Genomic DNA, 24,376 nt, shown 5'->3' with positions numbered 1-24,376 from the left:
TACCAATCACGAAGTCAGTTGTGTTTCGGCATCCGGGTTGCCAGCTCAGCTCTAGTTACCACAGCTGCAGCTACAAACGTGTCAGCCTACGTTCCTGCTGGATCCTGCAGCCTATCTGGCAACCTCGAGTCAGGGGGGAGGGGGAGGGGGAGGGGATACACCGCTCTACAGTAATTTGAAAGTGATTGCAGTACCAGTTTTGGCCACAATCTTACATACGGCTCCTTTAAGGATTCAGTTGGAGTCAACATATGATGGCAAATAGAGAGAGCGTGTCTGTGTGAAAAGAGAAAGAAAAAGAGAGCGTGAGAAAGTAAATTTAGACTTAGGTCTGTCTTTCCTAGGAATGCTTTGTTCAAACCCTCGCCTGGAGGTAGTGACAATTACAAGGTGGAGTACAAGCTGAAAACTGAAAAGGAAACATTGAGACAAGAAAAGGCAGAGGGACTATGAGTCAAATTGTTGTAGCATGTGCATTGCAGACCACAAATGGATCAGAGCTAGACTGAGGTCTGCAACAGAATTACTGAAAGGTCACTAGGTTACAAGGTCAATAGTAAGTGTAGTGCAAAATATTGAAACATGGTCAGTAATATTTCTGTCAGATTCTTAGTGTTGGTTAAAAATATGACAAAAAACTGGAATATGGTATCAGTGATGAGTGTTTATCTAAAAAATGCAGTACCACACCTTACTTGCTTTGCTTTGAACTCACATTATCAACAGATAGAATATCAGAAGCTAATAAAGTCTCCATTTTGCCCTAATCAAAGATCAGTGAAGCTGTATTCTCCCACCCTGTGAATCCTGGGTGTGACTCTGATCATTGTCGCTATTGTTGCTGAAGCCTCGGTGGTGTCATGAGTACATCTCTCGGACCATTATCCAGCCTGGGGAAAGAAACATAACACATTCAGCAGTGTCGTTTGATGGCATCACAGATAATCTGCACCTCATAACAATTAACTTTACACTAATGTGGACTGCGGTTTACAAGAACTCTGGGTAAAAGACTTGTATCAAAATACCTAGGTGTGCAGTCAGATGATGCTGACTGTACTAAAAGTCATGCTACAAGTAAATTTGAATGTACAGTATGAAAATTGGATTTGCTGAAAAACTACATTTAACTGTTATTAAATAATTTGTGTTTTTAAAGATAACTTTAGATGACAGCAAATTTGATCTAAATGTTAAAAAGGGGAAAATGAGAATGCACAATTAAACACCCAATATCGACCGATTCAGTCTTTAATATCGATAACATTTTATACTCCATTACATGGATATAAATGTAAATCATTAGATCCTTACATAACTGTGTTTACATGCTCTGAACTCATTGTTAACGCCTCTTGCCTGCATGCCTTTGTGTCTGAGATAACTGAAGGGAATTTGAGACATTTTAGCAGACATTTGAGGTTTGGTGATGTACTTCTGGGAGACCGCAGACTTACCTCCTGATTACATGGATAAGTTGATTGATTCATGCAATTACTTTAAGCAATTAAATTAAATGAATATTGGTGTATTTTATAAGATAAAGCCCATTTCAATACACTCATATATGAATATGAAACTTTCAAAAACAGCACAACAAACAGGGTGTTCACAAGCATCAAATCTGAGCAGAAAGCACAGCAATCTTTTGTTTAGTAAAGATTTCAACTTTATATTAGCCCTTTCTGGATATACCTCTTGAAGTGTTAATAAAGCAGGAGTGTTTTTTTTTTGTGAAAATAGTGAAAATGTTTTTTTTACCTCTGTGTACAGTAATTTTACTCTCATCACATCAGTTTAAACTGGCATTCAATTATTATTATTGTTTTAATGGTTTTATGAACCAAGGCTGTGGTTCACATGCTATTATCATTTAAAATAAGCACACAGTAAACAGAGTCTTGACTAACAATAACCATATCATTTAGACTCAGCAATTCAATATTTATCTATTGTGTTAAATAAAAGAGCTGCCAGATGTTTCTGCAGCCCAGCTAGTACCACACATGCTAATGTTTACAGAACCAAACCAGAAAGATGTTAGACGTCATACACAAAGCATGTTTATTTCCTGAAATGACCCTAATGAAAGCCAGATGCAGCAATTGCGCAAAAACAGAGGAATGATGACTCACTTTGGGCTGAAAATTACAATCCTTTACGGCAGCCAAGACAGCCGCTCAGATGGGTGGTCTGCAGCTCTCCGCATCCTTCTCTCCTCCTCCTCCTGCGCTCCTTTCTTCAGCCTGCAGACAGAAGGAGGACTTACAATGACATCAACAATGATAATGAGCTCTGTCACATAAATATTCACTTTACTGTGAGATTATTTGGTTTATACAAGGCAGTTGAAGCAATATTCCAGGGGCCGTGTGAGGACAAAGAGAGGACGGAGACGAAGGATGGGGGGTTGGGGGCATGCAGGGAGTGGTGATTAAGATGAACAGAGCCTCGAGCATGAAGGTAACATTGAGTAGATGTTCCTCAGCATGCTTAAAGAAAGCCTGGGGCTCCGGGAGCCAAATATGGATCCTTGAACATTTTAAGACATAGTTTGTAACCATAAAATAGCTCAACTTAAAAACTAGGCTTTTTTTTCTTATACATAGTAATAGCAAATACATAATTTTTTTATAGGTAGCTAGTAGAGAATAAAAGGCATTAAGAAAAACAGAAAAAAAATAAAAAATAAAGAGTTTTCCAGTTTATGTGGTAGATTAGTGTCATTATTGTTAACTAAAGCTACTAAACATTTTTTTTAATTGACCATTAAAACTTTAATGATTAATTAAATAAAGATTAAATGAAATATAATATGGAAAAACTTAGAAATAGTTAAGATGAAGTACTAAAATAACTAAAACTGAAATATATAATAAAACAACAATTACAAAAGCACAGCAAAATTACTAAAAACTTAAATTAACATTCAAATGAAAACTGAAAACATAAAATGAAAGCTAATTAAAATGTTAAAAAAACATGTTAACAAACACTGGGTATATTGACAATGTCCATTACAAAACAATTAAAACAATAATAAAAAAATAAATAATAATAATAAAAAAAATATTAAAAAAAATATATATATATAAAAATAAAAAAAAGAAGACGATTATGATTCTGGTTAAGAAACAACTTAACAAGTGTGGGCATGGCTTTAGGTTACGCAAAACGGATCTGAAGTTTATAACTGGATCAAGCTGGTCTGGGAACCAAAGTTATATGATCACAGAACTATATAAAAAGTAATAAAATAAAGAAATAGACACTGTGGAGAAAGAACAGGCTTTATTTCTATTTATTTCTTTATTTCTAAGTCAAATCAGACAGAACTTAACATTTAAATCACTTAAGTTAAAAAGGCATTACATCAGAAGTTACCTTGGAAGTTCCTGCAACAAAATATGTAACAGACCCTACTGTCCTACACACAAGCAGTTCTCCACAATTCTGACCGTTTGCTTATGAGAGAAGAAGACATTCATAAATAAATACTGTTACATTTTTTTATGTAAAAAGAATATGTTCGAAATGACATAGTTAGGCTAGCTTATCGGCATTCTATTAGCATTTCCAACACATCTGATTCACCTCATTGCACGTTCCCTTGGAAAAATAGTTTAGTTTCATTTGAGACTGTGGAGCTGCATCATTAAACCATTGTGACATATAAATGATGCAGATTTCAACAGACAGTACACCAAGCAGTTGAGTAAGCAGTTACTGTAAGTTTTTGCCAGTCTGAGGAAATTGTGAAAAATGTAAAGACCATTTATTAGTGAATACGTCAAACATAGTAGCTTACGCAACCCTGTGTCAGAGCTGGGGCGCCGAGATGGGGATATCCGTGAAGGATTCATTTCCTTCTTTTGGGACAGAGCATGGAGCTATGTCAAAACTGAGGATTCTAAAGTGCATTAAAACAAAATGTAATATTAATGGCAAACACATCCTGAGCTTTTAATATTGAAATCTTATATTGTGTAATGACAGTTAAGGTCGAATTTCAGTAGCATTGAGTAAACAGCGCTAGATTCAACATGAAAAGGCAAATTCACCCATGGCATCACATCCTGTTGCTACTTAGGATGAATTATTTTAATGCCTGAATTATAACTTCCAAAGCAAAAGTGCTGGTACCGGCACATATCTGTAACATCAAATCGTACCCCTCCTGTGTAGTTTCCAGAGAACATGATTTAGTGGCTAGCGTGAACATAAACATTTGATTGTTGAGTATTGATGGAAAAAGTTTTCGTAGATCCCGGAGGTAGGAATGTAAACACAACTCGCTGTAAAATAATGCTGAAAAGATTAAGCCTTCAACATCATCATGTTTCAACTATTCATTAAAAAAAAAAAAACCTCACAGTGCCAACATGCTCAATTTCATCACATTTGCACTGTGAATTATTGTGATATAGTGGAGTTGGGTGACAAAGAAAGCTTCTTTGAACATGCAGATACTAAGTTCAAGCCTTATTTTTCCTAGGCAGATGTCAGTAAAGAGCTCTAACAAAAATTTTGAGTGAGAGTTTGAATATGTCCTGCTTGATGCATCATGTATTTACCTCTGCACTACTGAGAAAGGCTTACGTCACTGCCCTTAATCCCAATGACAACAGAAACAAGCATATCACCAGCGCACATGTATGAAGCTTCTTCATGAATGTTAAATATGTTTTATGTGTTTGTCTGATAATATATTTATTCACCTAATAAATAAGGCCCTTTCCTACACTAGGAGAGCTCTGTCAGTCACAGATAACAGATCCACAGAAATGCTCACGAAGTGCTTGTAAGACAGTAAGCGCAGTGCGTGACTGTCATCCACACGTTGGTCTTCATCACCTACAGTAGAGCAAAGAAACAAACAAAACCTATCAATAACAAGTGAATGTTTCATTCCTGTATTCAAATACATGGGTGATTTTTCAACAATGGTAGTTGTTCTGTCTTCTAGGATGATTTAAATATAAAAAACTTTTTCATGTAAAATCATCTAGGGGACAGAGAAGCTGCAGTTAAACATTTTAAAAAAATCAATGTAGTGTTAAAGGATAAATTATAATATAATAATATGGGGGGCGCGGGTTAAAACCAGCAATGCAAGTTTGAGAGGTGGCGCTCTGACAAATCTCGCGAGAATCACGACTTGCTTTAAGGCACGAAGTCACATGCATCAACAACATATGAAGCAGCCTCTATGGAAGACACTAGCACAGATTTCAAACATGAATTGTGGCATCCGAAATTTTCACATGTTAAAAAATAAATACGACCTCACGTTATGTCAATCATGCTTGCACACTGCCTCCGAAACTTTCGTCCGTCATAAAAAAATTCGGATCAGGATCGATTTTCTGCATTTTTCACATTCGTAGCAAGCATTTTGAACGGTGTTTTGACAATACAGAGCCACCGAATCACAAATACAAAAATAAAATTTCTGACTCAGTGTGCAAGGACCTTAACATTAAACACAAGTACTCCACAACGACTCTAGGGGTCGCTGTTTGAGAAAAACGGAAAATGCATAGTGTGCCTTAACCCTAATTTTTAAATATTTTTAAAAGGTTACTTTTAGATGAACCATTTTTGGCCGTTTCTTATTAATTGATTTTAAAGAAAGATATTTTTTTCTAAAGTGTTTAACAAAACTGTTCATTTCTTGAACAATTTGTATAAAAAACTAAATAAAATAAAAAAAATAACGAAAATTCACTTTCCCCAAAACTACTGCAAAGTTTCTATTTGGTCATGATATACATAAATAAAATGAGTAGAAATGTGAAGCAAGGGTAGCAGACAAACACTATAATCTTAATTTTATATACGTTTTACACTTTGATCTGAGATCAAATCAAACCATTACTAATCCAGTTATTTGAGAATTTAAATTTGTATTTTATTTTCATTTCTGAGGTTTTGTTAATTTGTAGTTTAAGTTAACACAATAAGTTAGTTAGTAGCTTATTAACAAGTCCAAAGCTGATTTCACATTTGTTGAATATGTCACCATAGTCATGTCGTTACAAATGACTAGATTACACATTATACCCAAATCCACCTGAAGCTTCACCAAAACCTTGATCAGATCTTTATTGCACGACATGTGATAAATAATTTCATTAAGATTTTTTTATTTTTTTTTTATGAACTTGCATTTTTCAGGATTTCAAGTAGTAAAAGTGCCCCTAATTGAAGAATCAGCCAAACACAAGGCCGATGTACGTAGATGTGATTAATCAGCCGGTCTGGATCATACCAGTCTGTACCATATGCTGACGAATGTCTGGAATTAATGATGCTTGAGCTTTTCTCAGAACTAACTTCACTTTCTCAGACAAGAGGGTTTATTAATGGTTTACACAGGTTCCACAGAAGAGTAGGTATAGTTCAATGCTTTAACTACAGACATATTCTATATATTCTACAAAATCTATAATAAAAACAAAAAAAGTGTCAAAATACTTTTATTAATTTTAAACAATATATCACTTTTAACCAATTTAATGCTTCTTGGCCCAATCTTATTGGCCCAAACATACATACAAGTGTGGCTTAGTGTTCAAATCGTTTTTTGAGGCCACTCTTACCATTTCAGAGGGCTCTGGTCTCTGCCTCTATCTTCCTCTCACCATGCGTGTCAGTGTCTGGGGGGCTGATGGTTTGCCGCACTGCAATTTCTGGCCCACCGCCATAAATACTTAACAAGTACTGCCACGTTTCTTCAGATATCTGTCCGTAGTCTGCTCCTGCAAACCAAACCGTAGATAATGAACTATATACAAAGACACGCACATGCGAGTCAGACAAAATTTTGACGCAAGATGAGTCAAAGAAACGTCAATTTTTGGACAGGAAATACCCTGTTTAAGCTGGATATGTCCGCCTTTCATTACTGCAATCTTGCTGTTGTCAATGGGGCCGGGCGGCTCTAAACCATCAGAGAGAGAGGGGGGGGGGGAGGAAAAGAATAATGACCTTTACAGTGCATAAGCAAACATTCCCTTGAAAATACAGAGGGTGGTCTTGGCCGAGCTGACAAGAAATCCCGCCATTGGTTGAGTCAATGTTGGAAAGTCAGGCTGGTCGGAACACTCAAACATACAGAGGGATGTTTTGAATGCGTTTCAGAGCCACAGTGTTTAAAAATTTTAGGGAGAACTATAACATCAGATAAAAATTACACACATCACCTAATGTAACATGGACTTTTGTAATGTATTTTACACAAAGTCTTAAAGGGATAGTTCCCCCAAAAATGAAAATTCTGTCATCATTTACTCACTCTCATGTCATTCAACTTGTATGCATTTCTTTCTTCTGTGGAACACAAGAAAAAGATAAAGAAGATATTTTGAAAAATGTCTGTGTTTTTTGTCCATATAATGAAAATAACTTTTTTTGTGTAAAGAAAAAAAGAAAGTCATACAGGTTTGTAACAGCATGACAACACATTTGAGGTAAACTATCCCTTTAAAGTCAGCATTAACTGGAAAATGCAATGGAATTTTCTTCCCCTGTGACGTAAATGCAAGTAAAAGGGCACCTTGAGCAAGAAAAAACTTCATTTTGTCCATCGGGAATTGATTGGATTGTTGCCATTTGCTAATTGCTGCGATTGTTTCATGTTAGTGACAAATTGCTGGAGGGGAGGAATTGAAACTCGTCAGGCCATTGGACAACCTTATTGCCAAGTCCTTGTGCTGGTTTACACGTCAACAGAGAAGAGATGTCATTGTAAGGGGAAGGGGATGTTAATGTTTTTGATTAAAGATTATGAGGGTACATGAATAAAAAAAAAAAGAATGATGTGCATGGATAAATTACTTTTATTGAATACTGCAATTTTTCATTAAAAATAATAAGAATTGTCCATGTTGATTTCATAGTGACCATAGTGACTAGTGGTGCAACTGATCACTAAACTCACGGTTCGGATCATATTACAGTTTTTGAGTCACGGATCGTATCATTTTGCAGATCAGCAAAAAAAAAAAAAAAAAAATATTGGGGGGGGGGGGGGGGGGGGGGGTTGGTGTAATGTAACTTTCCTTTTGATAAATTTTTTTTAATAAATACAATATAACAAAGTTACAAATAAAGTAAGGTCTAACAGTAGTATTCAGCTACAGAAATGTAATCATTAAATGTAAATTAACACTATAGTGTTCACTGTATAGATTAAATATAGATTAATCTTTGTTTCAGATGTGTTTTGTTGTTTGTTTAACATTAATGACATAGACATCAGTAGATTTTTATAGGCTGCTGTCACTTTAAGACCTAATGAACGGATCCAATATAATGATACACATCTGAATTCTTTCTCAACTGTTTATATTCACTTAAGACATAACCGACTGTGTTTACGAGAATACTTGCCAAGACGGGTATTTTAACATCATTTTGTGAGTATGTTTCCGTTCAAGCGCAAGGAGACGTGAAAGAGGAATCAATTCTGTGTTTGCGCGTGGTCTACAATGCGCCTCTCTCTGTGTGTGCACGCTTTGGGTGCGTGTGGCTGTGCGCTCAGAAAACAGTGCATGATCAAGTTTTCTTTCGCCTCTTCTCTGAATGGTTTAAATCACTTGAATGTGTAAACTGTCAAGAAAAAAACACATGCAAATGATAAACTTTCAGTCTATGATGGTTAAACTTAGCAAATAATCCACGTATCACATGCATGCCTAACCGTGAGGCCTGGTCCGTTCACGGATCCATTGCACCCCTATTAGTGACTGTTTTAATACAAATATAATGCTTAAAAATAGCTGTGCAATATAAACAGACATTTAAATTCCTCCCTCAGGTCAGTGAACTAAATGCCACAGATTGACATTATTATTCATTTTGCTACATATATTTTTTTTAAATAATAAAATAAGCAGTATCACATGTTTGTGAGTTTGTATAAGAGTGTACCGTTGTCTTTGCCCTTGACAAAGTTCTCCCATTCTCTGAACCACTGCATGCTGATACACAGGATAACCGTAGGTGCTTCTTCAGCCTGAAACTCTTTATTTAACTATAGACAGACAGAGAAAAAAAGAAACAGAGAGGGATATGACCACTATCACCTTCAAACTCCCTCTAAACAATCTGAGTGTTTCTGTACTCTTTAGTATAACAGTTATAGCTGCATTTAATATTGATGCGCCCGTTTAAAAACTGTTGAGTTTCAAACATGACATCCAAATTTTTCCAAAGCTTCAAAACATGTCTGTTTTAAAGCTGTTGATGCACCTGATAAGATGCTGCACTCCTGATAAGATTCCAGTAACAGGTCACATCCTTGATCTGTTCAGTATGCAGTCTGTTTTTCATCAGTTCTCTGGCTTTACGAGCAGCAAACGCTTCCAAGAACATTATGCTCCTTCCAAGAGGAGTTTCCGCACTACGTTACCTAAAATGCTGTTTATCTGAGTGGATAACCTAGAAGAACAGTATTCAAATGCACTCCCTCCTATCTGTGATTCACAATGAGTGTTGTGGTGATGGACAGCATCTCATTGTTTACTTTTAATTTGGCAACATATTAAACCCGCAAGAGCAAACTAATTTGTCTGTACAGGAACGGCACTTATTTTTGCAAACATTAGAGAACTCTTATCTGTCTGTGTGAAGTCATTTTTTCACCTTGATGAAGGTGTCTATCTCCAGCTTCCGACGTTTGGCTAAGGTCTCGATCTCTACTTGGCAGATGGCACACACATATAAGTGATTCACGGCTGGGCCTCCCCCAAACCTGTGAAAGGCATGAAGAAATGTTCAAAGTATGGCCAGTGAAAAGCGCAAACACATAACTCAACAATGTTTACATTGCACTGCTGGTGTAGTTCTTTAAACATAACATCAGGTGCCTCGAACCGACGGAACGCCATACACATCTTGTGAGTTCAGGGTTGGACTGAGGTTTTGTTGACTTCAACAGATTAAAAGCTCAAAACTAACACATGTTCCACTGAGGTGATAAATGTCCTGAGGACTTCCTAAAGGTCAAAAATGTGCATTGCTATGCATGACTCACCTGTTGTAGAGATATTCCCAAACATTCTGAGGAAGGATCACGACCAGATCGTCCACATAATGGTACTTAGTAGGAGGGATTCCTGTATAAAATCATACCTGAATTAAGTTTTTACTGCTACAGCAAGTGAAAAAGATTCAAAAATATCTACCAATGTGCAAACCATAGTGGGGCATATACTGGGTTGAAAATTAGCTATTTGCGAAAAGTGCGGGTAAAATGAGTAAAATAAAAAAGATTAATTATAGGATTATTATTTTTGCTATAAACTGTATCACTTGTTGTAATATACTTTCTACGTGAAATGTTGTCTCTCATAAAAACATTTACACGGCTAGATTCGGTGGCTTAATGCAAATTAATAGTTCACATATGAGTCATCACATGGAGCTCTAGAAGAGGAAAATAAAAAAAAACTTCAGGCCATCCTAGATAAACTTTGGTGGTCATTTTTCCACTGAGGAAAAAGTTGTAAGAAGATGTGCGAGTTGTGACAGCCACACGAGTCTTTGCATGCTTGCATACAAATTTTAAGACTGTATGTCACTTATGTCAAGCAAAAAAACAAAAAACAAAACTGTGAGGGTCAGATAGGGGTGTGTGATTATGTATTGTCTACGTTAATCTCGTAATTGTTGTTTTAATGATGTGTGAGCTAACACTGTTGAGTATGTCACTCATTTTGCAAAAACCGAACAAAATCGTGCCTTGAGTGTGCATGCTTTCACTGTGTGATGTAGCCTGTTAGAATGCAGCTAAATTGTCAACGAAAATAGTCTAAAACAAAGCCTACCTGAGCAGAACCATTGCTTGTCTCTGAGAACAAGACAGTGGTGTTTCGTCATCGTACAAATTTTCAGTGTTGAATGAATCATTAAAGTGAATCATATGGATTCACCATTTTGAACAAATCCTTTAAAATAATGCAATAATGCAATGGCTCACCCATTAAGTCAGCAACTTACTGCTACCTACTGGTGGTATTTATTTCATATTTAAAGTATCATTTCATTTTTTAAACCATTTCATATTTCATAACTCAAAATGTTATTTTTTAAAATATTACCCTCACAGAATTATTTATGCAATTGTAATTGCGGTGTAAATGCATTTATGAGCTGCATTAAACAGAAAAAAACTTCTAAATGCCACAAAATATTGAGATATTTTTTGTCAATATCACACACCCCTAGGGTCTAGCAATGTAAGCAATCTATTATGTGGCAGTTTACAAACTGCAGCCACATACCACATACTGTAGCCGGTAAATCCATTTACTCACCCACTAAAGTCAATTTCTCACATTCAACTCTTCATACTTACACAGTAATCACAGTACAGAGAAGAAAATGTGTGCTTTCATTAGAGCAGCAAACTTTATGACAGAGTAAGGCTCAGAAGTGCCCCCTGGCACCCCCTAAACTCTTCTGAACCTATGGTCTGACAAAACCTTGATGTAGGTAAATTAATATTACAGTCATGTAATTCATTCAACCTAAATTGGTCCAGTTTGGATAGGTTTTAGATATATACGACAGTATTTGTGTGCGATTATACCTCCATGCTGACAGAGGAAAGTGTGGTTGGCGATGGGTCCAGGCTCAGTGAATGTGTTGAACTTGTTGAGCCATTCTCTGGAAATGTAGAACTGAAGCAGACTGGGCTCCTTTAAATTAGCCAGTGCAACAATCTTCTGTCTCTCTCTCACAGATTCTTCACTGCTCTTCCTAAAAGAAAATTAATATGAAATTACAACCATTTAAAAGTGCACTCAGCACTATATGTCCCAATAGTATTGGATTTCATTCTGATATCTATTGGCATGGAACCTAATGAACTTAGCATACATTGTTTTAGTCATTAAAATTTTTTTTTTTAAATTCTATTAATTTAATTATATGTAAAACAGTTGCAGAGTAACAGAAGTAGCGACAGATCTTTTCTTACGTATCGTGACGTACATACAAGAGAAACAGATTCTCACAAAAATGTAGGCCAGGGACTTGGTTCTATCCATCCGTTGTTGATTGGATGGAGGCAGATCTAAATGTAAGCCTGTGATTGTAAGAAAAGGGGTGGGTTTATGCGGACTAAATGATAAGTCTGGCATACAGTCAGGTCCATATATTTGGACACAGGCAAAATTTTTGTTATTTTAGCCATTTGCCAAAACATATTCAAGTTACAGATATTTAATGAATGGGCTTAATGTGCACACTCTCAGCTTTAATTTGAGGGTATTCGCATTACCCCTTTTCAAGGGACCACAAGTAATTAGACAATTGACTCAAAAGCTGTTTCATGGACAGGTGTGGGCTATTCCTTCATTATTTCTTCATTGCTTAAGCAGGAGTTGATTCTAAGTGTACGTTTACACGACAACGATACGCTTAAAACGGGGACGTTTTTCCTTTGAGTGTTCGGCGTACAGACGAACGGATCCCCCATTCCCCCATTCACACGTATCCGCGAAAACGACTAAAAACCCTATATTCTGCTACCAGGCCATTAGATGGCGATGAAACACTACAGACTGAACACGTAATACATGTGCATGACATCACTGTCTTCAGAGATTCGCGTTTTAGGCTGGATCCCAAATGGCACACTTCATGTGGACTCATGGTCTCGTGGCCTTAAATTGAGCGTGCTCGGCAAGTGTAGTCCGTAGGGTGTCCCATTTGGCATTTTAGCGCTCAGAAGTGTGCTCGCGAGCGCCGCCTTTGAGCCCTTGATGCGGACTTCGGCGAAGCCCGCACTTTCGCACCCTCCACACGAGTTACCTACCCAGAAATCATTGCGAATGCCCAATCAGATAAATGAGGGGAGGAGTTTCGTGGCTGTTTGGCTTTCGGTGGTATGATGTCATCAAGCCTGTCCCAAAATACACTCTCGCTTGCCCTCGTGGACTCGAGGCTAGCGCCCCTTAGGTCTGCACTTCCTGACGTCACCAAGTGTGAACTCGAAGGAGGTCCACAAGGCCGGAGTGTACCATTTGGGATCCAGCCTTTGTTGTTTACACCGAGACATAAAAAGTTTTACGTTTTTAGTTGAAAATGGTGTTGTGTAAACAGCCCCTAAGAGTGGCATTTGCATTTGGATCATGTGGTCAAAGTAGCTCTCCGTGCAAGTGAAACAGGCCATTATTAGGCTGTTTCAAAAACAAAACAAACCTATAAGAGAGATTACATTAGGGAACATTAGGATTGGCCAGCAGTTTGTTACATTCTGAGAGAGAAAAAAGAATGCACTGGTGAGCCCAGCAACATAAAAAGGTGATGTCCATGGGTTCCAGACTTCAGGCAGTCATTTCTCAACAAAATATAAAAAATTAACAATTTATTTATTATTTGTCCAATTACATTTGAGCCTTTGAAAATAGAGGGCCTGTGTATAAAAACGGTTGCAATTCCTAAACGTTTCACATTATATTTTTGTTCAGATATTAAATCTAAAAGTCTGCACTTCAATTTCATCTTGATAGTTTTATGTTAATTCTATTCTGTGGCATACAGAGCCAAAATGCTGAAAATTGTGTCGGTATCCAAATATATATGGACCTAACTGTACATCACCAGAGAGAAGTCTGCCGTTTGACTGGAAGATTGAGTTATAACATTTTGATTAAAAATTATGAGGTCAAAAAAAATTTTTTTTTTAATGAAATATGCAAGGATGAATCATAAACAATAAAGTGCGTAAAAAAGGGTGAATTTTCATTTCAAGCCAACTTTAATAAGAAAAACATTACTGTGTGCTCTTTAAACAAACATTACAAAATCAATAAAATATCACAAAAAAGTACCTGTAGAAAAGGACATACGCTTCAGCATTCTGCACTACTGTCTCGTGCACTTCTGTTACATACTGATCATCAAACTCGTACCACTGTCCATTGATCACATTCTGACAGTACGCTATGTAGTGACCACCTGTTCAACAGGGGGAAAAACCTTTTATTTCACTCAAATAAATCAGACAAAATAATATATTTTTTCTCATCTGGGAAAAGCGCCAGCAATTAACAAATACCAGGCCATTTATCAAAACCTCAAAACTCCAGCTATATTTCACAATATTACACAGAAGTAACTTACTCCCAGCAGTTCCGTGATGACAGATGACAGACAGCAGGTCATAGGTAGTAATCTGCGACGGGCTCTCCTTAGCCAAGAAGGGCTTGAGATCCAAACCCTCCAAAGGAAATGACACATGGCTATTTATCTTGAACGAGTACATGACTTCATGCCTGAAACGCTTCAGGTGAACGCACAATATCTGCAAAGGAGATCACACATAAACAAACAAACTAGGAATACGAGCTGTATTGAAAAGAGCAGATCGAAATGGATGGGTACTTACTTCTGGTAGACGCAGAACTTTACAATATTTCACACCATTTCTCAATCTGGGAAGCAGGTAGAGTAAATTAGCATGTTTCTAAACAAGTAAACCTAACAGCTACAGTATGGTTTTGGCTGTAAAACCATAATTACTATTTAGATTAGATTACATTTTAGCCTTTTTTTTTATATATAAGAAATCTTACTTTTTACATCGTTCACAGCTGTACATGTTGTCTCCTGTTTGGCGGAAAGAAAAAAAACATCAACCAAGGGTTTCCAAACAATACAACATTGTGGAAAGTGAATATTATTTTTTTTACCCTTTGCTGTCACATTCATAATTCCACATTCATAAATGTCAAACATGGTGTGCTTACCTTTCAGCTCATCAGCAGCAAAGAAGGCTGCCAGGCAGTCCTCCAGCGTTACCATTGGACCCCAAAACCAACTAGGAATACAAGACACTACAAACCTGCAAAAAAAAAAAAAAAAAAAAACACACATTAGAATCTTAAAAACATTTTTTAGCAAGGTTTCAACAAAAATACTGAGCAGCACAACTATTTTAAACATCAATAATAATAAGGTCTTGAGCACCAAATCAGCATATTAGAATGATTTCTAAAGGATCATGTGACACTGATGACTGGAGTAATGGCATCTAAAAATTCAGCTGTCATCACAGGAATAAATTACAATTAAAAACTATATGAAATTAGATAACAGTTAATTGTAATAATATTTCACATTGACTTTTTACTGTATATTTGTTCAAATAAATGCAGCCTTGGTAAGCATAAGAGACTTCTTTCAGAACTTTTGGACTGTAGTGCAATACATTTTTCCATTAGTTAATTCTCAGCCTCAACCACACTCTCACTATACCTTCTTATAGAATCCATGATGTAAGAGATCCAGCCTTGTGCCGCATAGGCATCCGTGCAGACACCAGCTTTAACTGGAGCGCTCTGGTGGATAGAGGAATGGAGTTTGGCCAAATCTTCTTTCCCCGGAATAGGCAAGGACAGGTCCTGAAAAGTCTCCACAGTTGTTGAAACCTACAAAGGCAGATATTTTCTTTAAAACATTGCTATTTCTGCAGTCTTACACATACTGCACCATTGAAATATATCCTTCTAGTTACATAACATTTGGTTTATGTGATATGAACACAGTCTGTTTTGTGCAGCTATGAATTGCTGAATTCTTCTAGAATGACCTGTAGTGAAAGTGGAGGACCTCAGAAACCACATGGTGCATCACTGACTTCCCTGCAGTACATTGTAGGTTTGATCATAAACGATTTGTTTATTTTGAACAACTCTTTAAATTGACTCGGGAACGAGTTGCCTCAGAGAGTGATTTGTTCATTTTGTGTTGACCGCACATGCGCAACATCCTATTGGTTCTGTACAGGAAACAGAAATGATTAGTTAGGTTAGTCATTTATTCTTTTGTCACATGACGTGACAGCCGTATTGGATAAAGAAATTAGTTAATTCCCAAACTTCCCTACAAACAAGAGCGTAGTCAGTTTTTTTCCTCTTACAGTTAATGCTGCGTTTCTGGTCTCAAATTGTAGCTTTCTTATTTCTTACAATTTATAAATTTGTGCATTTCTGTTATGATGTTTCTTTTCCATAACATTGAATGTGGTAAAGAGCTGGTTAATGCTTTAAACGTTATCTTTACCGTATGATGGGTAAAATCACTTTGATAAAGCAAAGATACCTACATATAATAACAACATACAGTTACGTGACAAAAGAGCAAACGACTCAAACTCGAAGACTCGAGAGGTAAACTAATCATTACCTCAGCTTCTGGGCTGTCACGGGATGAACGAACGACTTGAATCTGAAGACTAGAGAGGTGAACTAATAAATTCTGTTTCCGGTAGACTGCACAGCTCAGCTTATGGGGATGTGATGTGACAAAAAAACAAACGACTTAGATCGGAGGGTGAGGTAAACTAACTGAATGCTTTGCCTGAAGACCCAGCTAAGCAATAAATTAATTATTTTCTGTTTCTCAGAATTTGGTTGCATTATAGGTTTTTTTTTTATAGTAGATGTGTTGGGGTATTTGCCCATTAACATGCAACATTTGAATTATATTCTGCTGAAATGAACGAAATGAATTGAAAAAAAGGTTCATTCATTTTGATGAAAGAGATTCAAAGATTCAGGTCAGTAAAATGATCCGAACTTCCCATCACTACTGTAGTGGTATATTTTCAAGTGTAATGAATGTGATTTGATGCTTGGTGCCCTCTAGAGACAGAAAAACTCCTTGCATCCTTCCTCACCCGGTCACATGTCAAACACTGAACCAGACTCAGAATGGATCCGTCAAAGGTATCCGAAATAACACTGCGGAAACAGGACTGCTTCTTCTTCTTGGTGCTAAGGAGCATCTGAGCTACAAGACAAACAAACATAATGGTTATTTAGTGTAAAGCAAAATCCAACTTTACAAAAAAAATATGATATGCTGTATTTGTCTATATGGGAGAAGCAAACCTTTCTTGAAAGTATAAGTGGGTCCAGTTCTGAGGGGGCTGGATCTTGGTGGGCTGCTGGAGAGTCTGGAGTGAAGCTCCTGCAAACTGTGAGCGGGGCTAGAAGGATGAGAGGACGGACAGTGCATGGAAGCTTCATTATCAGGTTCTGCAAGAAAAAGAGGGATCAGGAAGTGAAAAGATTTGTTTTCACATCATGAACTCTGTTAACATACTCTCTACTGTTTAAAAGTTTGGAGTCAGTAAAAAGAGAAATTAATACTTTTATGCAGCATAAATGCTTAAATTGATCAAAAGTGACAACAGTTTGTGTCTTTTGCAAGACTAAAGACTTTTGCATTATTCCAAAAGAAATCGAAAAATAGTATCATGGTTTCCACAAAAATATTAACCAGCACAACTGTTTATACATAGATAATAATAAGAAATGTTTGTTGAGCATCAAATCAGTATATTATACTCATTTCTGAAGGATCATGTGACACTGAAGACTGGAGTAATGACCGATGAAAATGTAGCTTTGTCGGAATACATCTTAACAGTTCTTTAAAAACATAATAGCATTTCTTAGTATTACTGTTTTTGCTGTATTTTTGATCAAAGTGAACTCTTTCAAAAACACAAAAACATTAGTTGTCCCCAAACTTTTGTTAGTGTAAGGTCACGTTCACACAGCAGCAGAATACGCTTGTCAGTCCTGTATTTAAGTCCTTAATACGGTTATGTTCACAACCGCATTCTATAACCGAACTCACACCCATACAACTGCATTCTCGGAAAAACCTGTGCTGTGTGTGAACGGAACCGGACTGGACAACAAGTTATCCCTCACATCAAAGAGCCGCTCTGCGCTTCACAAATGTGTGTCTACTGTGTGTTACGGGTTTTCATGAGTGGTTTCGGTAGCTTACAGCGATGCAGATGTGAGCTGTGTGTGATCTGAGGGTTTTAGATCCAGTCACTGTTCTCCAGTGGAGCTGCTCGTATCAGTTTTGTGTTGTACGTGCGACTCAAATTCCCCGCTCTCCATCCAGATATAAAAGCTGCTGTCAGTTAATGAAGATTTGACGGGTGAACTCGCGGCTCGATGGAACTCTTGTCGTGTCAGAAGTGATAAGACTTTTCAGTTTTATGGACGTTGCCATCTTTAATATTACTTTGGTCACTGTCATTATGGTTACTGGTAAGAGAATACAGGCTTGACTCACGTTGCACATTCATACAGAGAGTATTCGAGACGCTACTGTAAGTAAATGTGGTGGGCAATCCCAAAAACTGACAGTGTGAACGTACCCTAAGATTATAAGAACATCATACCTGTATTTCCTGATGTCGGCACAGTTGTGGTTGTAGTGGTTGCCTCTGTTTCTCTCTCTGCCTGTCCCTCTTGTGCGGCCGTATCCACATCTGCATCCTCATCCATTTCCCGTGTCCTCTCTTCTCCTCTTCTCTCCTTCAGCCTCTCTTTCTCTGAGATCCCTCCGCTTCCTCTCACTCCAACGCACTCGTCTTGGATTAGCAGCTCTGCTTCTCCTCCTGCCCTCTCTACATCTCCTTTCTCGCTTCCTGATCCAGAGTCACACGACAGGAACTCGTCCTCAGAGGGGCTTCGGTCTCCATCGACATGGTTAAGGTTGTCAAGGTTGTGATCAGGGTCGACATCTGAGATCACAATGCTGCAGTCGGTCAAAGGCTCCTTCAGCTCCTCATGAAGCTGGTCCATCAGACATCGCAAAAACTCCTGAGTGTCCTAAAAACACAGAAGCAAGAAGTGTGTACTTTATGGGGCTTATATGAGAAACACAACTACAGTCTTGAAAGGTTGCATAGTAATCTCCATATTTACATTTATATTTATGCATTTGGCAGATGCCTTTACCCAAAGTGACTTACATTTAATTTCAAGGTACACATTTACATTCTTATCAGTTCTTGCTTTCCCTGGGAATCGAACCCATAACCTTGGCGTTGCAAGCGCCAACACTCTAGCGCCAACTGCAAGCGCCAACACTCTAGCGCCAACTGCAAGCGCCAACACTCGCCAACACGGCTCCGGTGGGAAGAACCCCGGAAGTAAAGATAAACAACAATGCTTTTGGACTACCAACCTGAAGCTGCTGCCGCGATTTACACTATTGGATGTTAATATCCAATATAGGATATGTATATAGTTCATTCCTGCTTCTTTTTTTACTTTCTGAATTATATAAAAAAAATATTTTATTTATAATTGAATTTCACTGTATATAGTCTAAAGTATGAAAGAAATGTATGTACAGTTTTAGAATTGACACAACATCATTAAACACAACAATACGCCATCGCATTCACGACTCTCCTGTGATTAAAGGCGACACTTCCGGTTTTCTTCCCACCAGAGCCTCGCTTTCGATTTCAAAATAACGGCTGTGTGAAATCAGCGTATAGGAAAGCATTGTTACTGTTAATCAAAACTAAACTATTGTTAATTGAAATAAAGCTAAAATTAAATTAAATAAAAATATTAGGAAAAATGTAAAATATTAGGAAAAACGTAAACTTATAAATATTGAACGAAAATTAGCAACTTGGCAAATTACTCAAATAAAATAAGTTGAAGTTGACGTACTAAAATTACTGAAGTAAAAATAAAATAAAGCTAAATAGAAACTCAATATAAATGACAAAAGCACATAAAAAAAATACTAAAATAAACAAAAATTGCAATGAAAACTGAAAATAAAAAATAATGCCAATTCAATAAACGAATAATTACTATATAATATTATATAAATAATACTAAAATAACACTGCTTTATATACCTGTTGAGCGTAGCCGCGAAACATGGGGTTCACCAGTTTGATTCCATGAAACAGACTAGTGGGAATAACATAGCTTGGCCTAGACAGAAAGCAAAAGAAAGTACAGAAGAGGGAAAAAGAAAACCAACAGAGAACGGTATGGTTCAGATAATTAGGACCAAGCTCAATAGTTTAAAATTAGGCTCGCTAGAACTGGACAGATCTAGTTTAGCGGTTTGGCAAGTCAGTGTTTGTTACCGTTTCTTGTGCCAGAGCTCAGAGATAAGCTTCTGAAAGCTTTTACACAACGCCGGCTTCTTATCCGTACGCACCAACCCACTGCAATCCAGGAAAAACTGAGTCAAAGGAGGACTGAAGAGAAAAATAAAAATAAACAGGAAAACCATCGTCAATTTAAGGGGCATGATGCACAGAACTGAAAAACAAATCAGTTGAATCAGTCACGCTTCCAATCTGTGCTGTCTGGATAATGCCTATTTATGCTGCACAAGTTGTGAGCTCACCAGTTGGACAGGGCCTGCAGCGCAGCGTTCATGTAACAGGAGTTCCCAATGTTCTTCATCCCTGTGAGACCTGAGATAGAATAAAGAGTATTAAGTATAACGAGTAATGCAAACACCAGCCTACAACTTTGCTAAATATTGCTTTTCGGAAATGACAGATGACCCTCAAATTTTGCAATGTGGAATAGAATCTTAGTCATTACACATAATCAATGACAATGAGATTCAATTTAATTCAGGCTATGTACTTCCATATTTTCATATAAAAAAACAGAAAAGGAAACTGACTGGTTATTCGTTCATTATTGAATCCGCACATTTAAGCTGTTGTATAAACAGGGCAAGATACACATCTGTTGGTAAACACAAATGTAGAAGTTTATATAAAAGGTCATCAATAAGATTTTTTTTTATATAATATCAATAATAAGAATTCATACTTTTATTTAACAAGAATGCATTAAATTGATCAAATGCCAAAAAATTATATTTAAAATAAATGCTGTTCTTTTTATCTTTCTATTTATCAAAGAATCCTGACAAAAGGTATCACAGTTTCCACAAAAATACTACGTTTTCAACAAATTGAGCAGCAAATCAACGTATTAGAATGATTTCTGAAGACTGGAGAAATGGCAGCTGAAATTCCAGCTCTTTTAAAATATATATATATAAAAAAAGAGAAAACGGGTATTTTGAACTGTAATAATATTTCAAAATATTACGATTCTTACTGTGTATTTAATCACATAAAAGACTTCCAAAAACATTTAAAAATCATACTGATCTCAAACTTTTGAATAGTAGTGCATGTGTCCCCATCAATGCCCTAGGTGGGTGTCCTGGGATTTGAAATGCCATGCAATATGTACTGGCTTCCTGTCTACATGATTATACCTCTAGGTTTAAGCTCATCCTCCTCAGATTCTGAGCCTTCCTCATCCGCCACTGCGATAGGAACCGCCTTCAGTGGGTGATATGTCTGGGGAAGATGATCCTTAAAAATGAGTGAATTGTGTATTTTGTGTTGTACATGTGCTTTATAAATTCTAAATGAGATCTTCAGACTGATATTAATAATGAAGAAACAGGAAGTACCATCTTAATCATGTTTATACAGTCTTAAACAACAGAAAGTGTAGATTTCTTAAATATTCAGATGAATTTACCTGTTCATGTGGTTTGCAGCAGTGAGCTAATGATATAGGAGTAACAGGTTTTGGTTCCAGAAACACCTCCCTCTCACAGACATAACACCACACCCTGAATGTGGTCAAGTTTACTGTCAGATTGTGTTTTCTGGCCTGGAAAAAGAAGATGCACACATGTACAAAAGAAAAAATATATATATATGGAAGATACCTAGATAGAAATCGAATGAATGCTTAGATAGAAAGAAAGTGTGCACAAAATATTTAAATGATTAAGCAAACTGTAAGAAAGTCACCTGTGCGTGTATAGTACTGTGATCAGAATATGATTCTCCGCAGCCTACATAGGGACAGTCACACTGTGGGCAAAACAGGACAAAGAAATTAATGATTTTCAAGAAATATATGATTTACTTTGAAGTCGACATGAAACAGAAGTTGCAATAGTCTTTTGTTTCTTTTTGTGACGTATATCTGAGTGAAACTGCCTCTCAAAAAAGAAAAATGCAGGGCGGGACTTGATTTTGTCCATCGGTAATTGATTGGACCGTTGTTGTTTGCTAATGCTGCAATCTAATATGAGTTACAGGTTGTCCTGTTTAGATCAAGAGAAAACAACTTTCATGTCAAGAACTTGCTATGCCGAGATCATGAGAAAACAAGAAGGAAAAAATAATAATGCATGGCCTCTTAGGGCTTCCGTAGAATGCCGCTGCCCCAATTCAAGAAGAATCTTACCACCATTAAGACATATGTATGAACTTGGACAGAAAACTTTCTTGTCTGCCATACCATTCCCAACACAGCCCGTTTTGAGTGTCTTTGTTCAGAGAGGGCCAACAACAGCCAATCACAACAGGGGGACATTGTTAATGTAATACAAACAGCCAATCAAAATAAGAGTTCCAGAGAAGGCCAGCCGCCAATAGCATTGTTAACACAAAGGTTTGGAAAACTGATTTGTGTGCACAATCATATTTTTTTGTGCTTGAGTTTGTGATTTGTGATATCTTTAAGTTTTCATTTTACGTGCGAGCTTTTTCACTGTGCTCACACTGCTGTAATTCACTTGTGTCCTGGTGTTCATGCACTTGCTCTGTTTTGTCCATCATTTAAAGCCATAATCAGAGAAGAGAAGAAATGTTGTTGCAAGAGAAAGGGAAGTTATTTTGAATTAAACTAATTAAACAAATAATAATGTGCACGGTTAAATAAGATACTGAAATATTCCATTAAAAATATGAACTGTGAATATTTGATTTCATGCTGATTTTAAAGACATGTTCTGGACCTAATCTTAAAGATTGCATTCATAAATCTTTCTACATGCTTAAAGTCTATTGTGCTTGTATGTTTGCTAGAGAAAAGGCTCCTTACCTGTAGACATGCCCAGAGGTTTGGTCCACCTACCCCACATGACTGACACGTGCCCTTGAGTAAAATTAACATAATACAATTCAATACACAGCACTCATAATACATTTAAGACTTAAATATCAGCAAAAGCAATTCTAACCTTTGATTTCTGAATAAGTTCCTCCTTAGTTACTTCACCAATAAAGTCCAGGTGAGGACAAAGATCCCCGCTGTCAGTCATCTTGATTTTGACGTCACTCTATTACAAAGCACAAAGAATTGGCAACTACTGATACAACTCTGCACAGCATCAATACAATAAACAGCTGTGAAGTTGTGGGGTTAAAGTACACCCCAAAAAAGGAATGAAATCATCTATTTAGCCTCAAATTGTTTTTGACTTTCTAACTTCTGTGGTAAACAAAAAGAAATACTAAGTCAGTCACCATTCACATTTATTCTATGCGCACACACACACACACACACACACACACACACACACTCACAAAAGATTCTGCCAAACATCTCAAACAGAAGAAAGAAAAATAAGCAGGTTTGGAAAAATATGAGGGCGAGAAAATTATGACAATTAAATTGTTTGTTGAACTGTCCCTTTAACCTTCTAAAATAAACTTACACTCTCAATATCAGTGTGAAAGAGAAAATCTGCCATCATTGAATACATTATTTTAAATAATAATTATAGAAGAAAACAGGAATGATACTGATTTCTAGTACATCTGCTTAATATGAGATGGCAATGTGAGTCGGTGCCTGAAACTCTCAGGACTGAGGAGCCCAAAACTGCTGTTTCATGCGCCTAGCACGACTGAATGATGAATTCATCGCATATCACTCCATCCATTGTTACAATGCACAATAATACATTATACAAATAATCTGTAAATCTGCTTTTCGCACGAAAAGTAGCTTTAACTTATCCGAAGAGAAACTGAAAAACAATAATAATATGAACCAGAGTCTCCGTCTTATTAGAAAAAATAATCTCAAAACATACGGATACTTTCTGCGGCTTCGGTAATTATCTTGTTCTTCAACACAATACAATTCCACTAAATGTCATCGTCAGCCACTCAAAAGCTGTTTAACATCACACGATCTTGCAGAATAAACAGGCCATATTTCCACTCGGGCTGTAAGACACTTTTCATACGCTCAGTCGACATGATGTTATCTTGACAAATAAACAGTGACACTTCGCTTTAACCGAAGGAAAGATAAAAACAGTTATTTACCTGTCAGACATAAACAAAAATAACACTCATAGATGATCATTTTAGGCCAATCTGTGGTGTTTGTAACAGAGGTGGGTAACAGTGCACTAAACAGCATCCATACTGAATATAGCAATAGTGTGCGTCACAGCTTTGACCAGAGCCAATGAATGCTTTCAGCTCTTTCATCTGATCAAAAACTATTTTTTATTTACTTACACTATTAAAATGTACATACTTGTTTGGGCTGTTCCTGTTTTTAATTGTTTTTGTTATTGTTTTTACTTCGTTTTTTTTTTGTTTTTTTTTTTTATTCATAAAAGTAGCTGATCTTCAACCAGTCTCTTTATCCTCCACAGTCGCTTTACTCCGTTTAACGGTTATATGGAAAACGGATGAGCTGATCTTAGATCAGCTGTTAAT

At 36.8% G+C, this 24,376-nt stretch overlaps 1 protein-coding gene and 1 long non-coding RNA gene across 9 annotated transcripts; both read right to left on the bottom strand.

Annotated features, from left to right (window-relative positions):
• Positions 1-750: 750 nt before the first annotated feature.
• Positions 751-2,416, bottom strand: LOC311084014. Its single transcript, XR_014606408.1, has 3 exons — positions 2,342-2,416; positions 2,136-2,246; positions 751-890 (listed from the first exon to the last, which is right to left on the bottom strand). It is a non-coding gene; the product is annotated as an uncharacterized lncRNA (long non-coding RNA).
• An 858-nt stretch (positions 2,417-3,274) lies between these two features.
• usp20 (ubiquitin specific peptidase 20) lies at positions 3,275-24,326 on the bottom strand. Of its 8 annotated transcripts, none has more exons than XR_014606406.1 (26): positions 23,975-24,102; positions 22,879-22,977; positions 22,740-22,793; positions 21,659-21,721; positions 21,381-21,515; positions 21,109-21,193; positions 20,212-20,281; positions 19,946-20,059; positions 19,709-19,787; positions 18,224-18,656; positions 16,908-17,054; positions 16,694-16,806; positions 15,271-15,443; positions 14,763-14,857; positions 14,589-14,622; positions 14,402-14,447; positions 14,137-14,317; positions 13,845-13,971; positions 11,597-11,766; positions 10,040-10,121; positions 9,649-9,757; positions 8,935-9,037; positions 7,298-7,332; positions 6,875-6,943; positions 6,603-6,761; positions 3,275-4,854 (listed from the first exon to the last, which is right to left on the bottom strand). XR_014606406.1 is itself a non-coding variant. In XM_084115817.1 (25 exons), the coding sequence occupies exons 2-24, from the start codon at positions 22,957-22,959 to the stop codon at positions 6,607-6,609; spliced, it is 2,733 nt and encodes a 910-aa protein (XP_083971943.1). In that variant the 5' UTR covers positions 22,960-22,977; positions 24,192-24,326; the 3' UTR covers positions 3,275-4,854; positions 6,603-6,606. The 8 variants fall into 8 exon arrangements, 6 of the variants coding, with proteins under 6 accessions (XP_083971943.1, XP_083971946.1, XP_083971945.1 ...); XR_014606407.1 differs by having other exon boundaries at positions 21,109-21,208; positions 23,975-24,098; XM_084115817.1 differs by lacking the exons at positions 7,298-7,332; positions 23,975-24,102 and adding an exon at positions 24,192-24,326 and having other exon boundaries at positions 21,109-21,208.
• Positions 24,327-24,376: the final 50 nt, after the last annotated feature.

The sequence above is a fragment of the Abramis brama genome (assembly GCF_963993115.1).
Source record: "Abramis brama genome assembly, chromosome: 5".
Lineage (NCBI taxonomy): Eukaryota > Metazoa > Chordata > Actinopteri > Cypriniformes > Leuciscidae > Abramis > Abramis brama.
This window is presented reverse-complemented; position numbering and strand designations above follow the sequence as displayed.

Coding starts and splice junctions, on each gene's coding strand:
- usp20 (XM_084115817.1), bottom strand. CDS start 22,959: ATGACTGACAGCGGGGATCTTTGTCCTCACCTGGACTTTATTGGTGAA. Junction 22,794..22,878: donor AACTTATTCAGAAATCAAAG/GTTAGAATTGCT, acceptor ATTTTACTCAAG/GGCACGTGTCAGTCATGTGG. Junction 9,038..9,648: donor AGATAGACACCTTCATCAAG/GTGAAAAAATGA, acceptor GTCTGTCTATAG/TTAAATAAAGAGTTTCAGGC.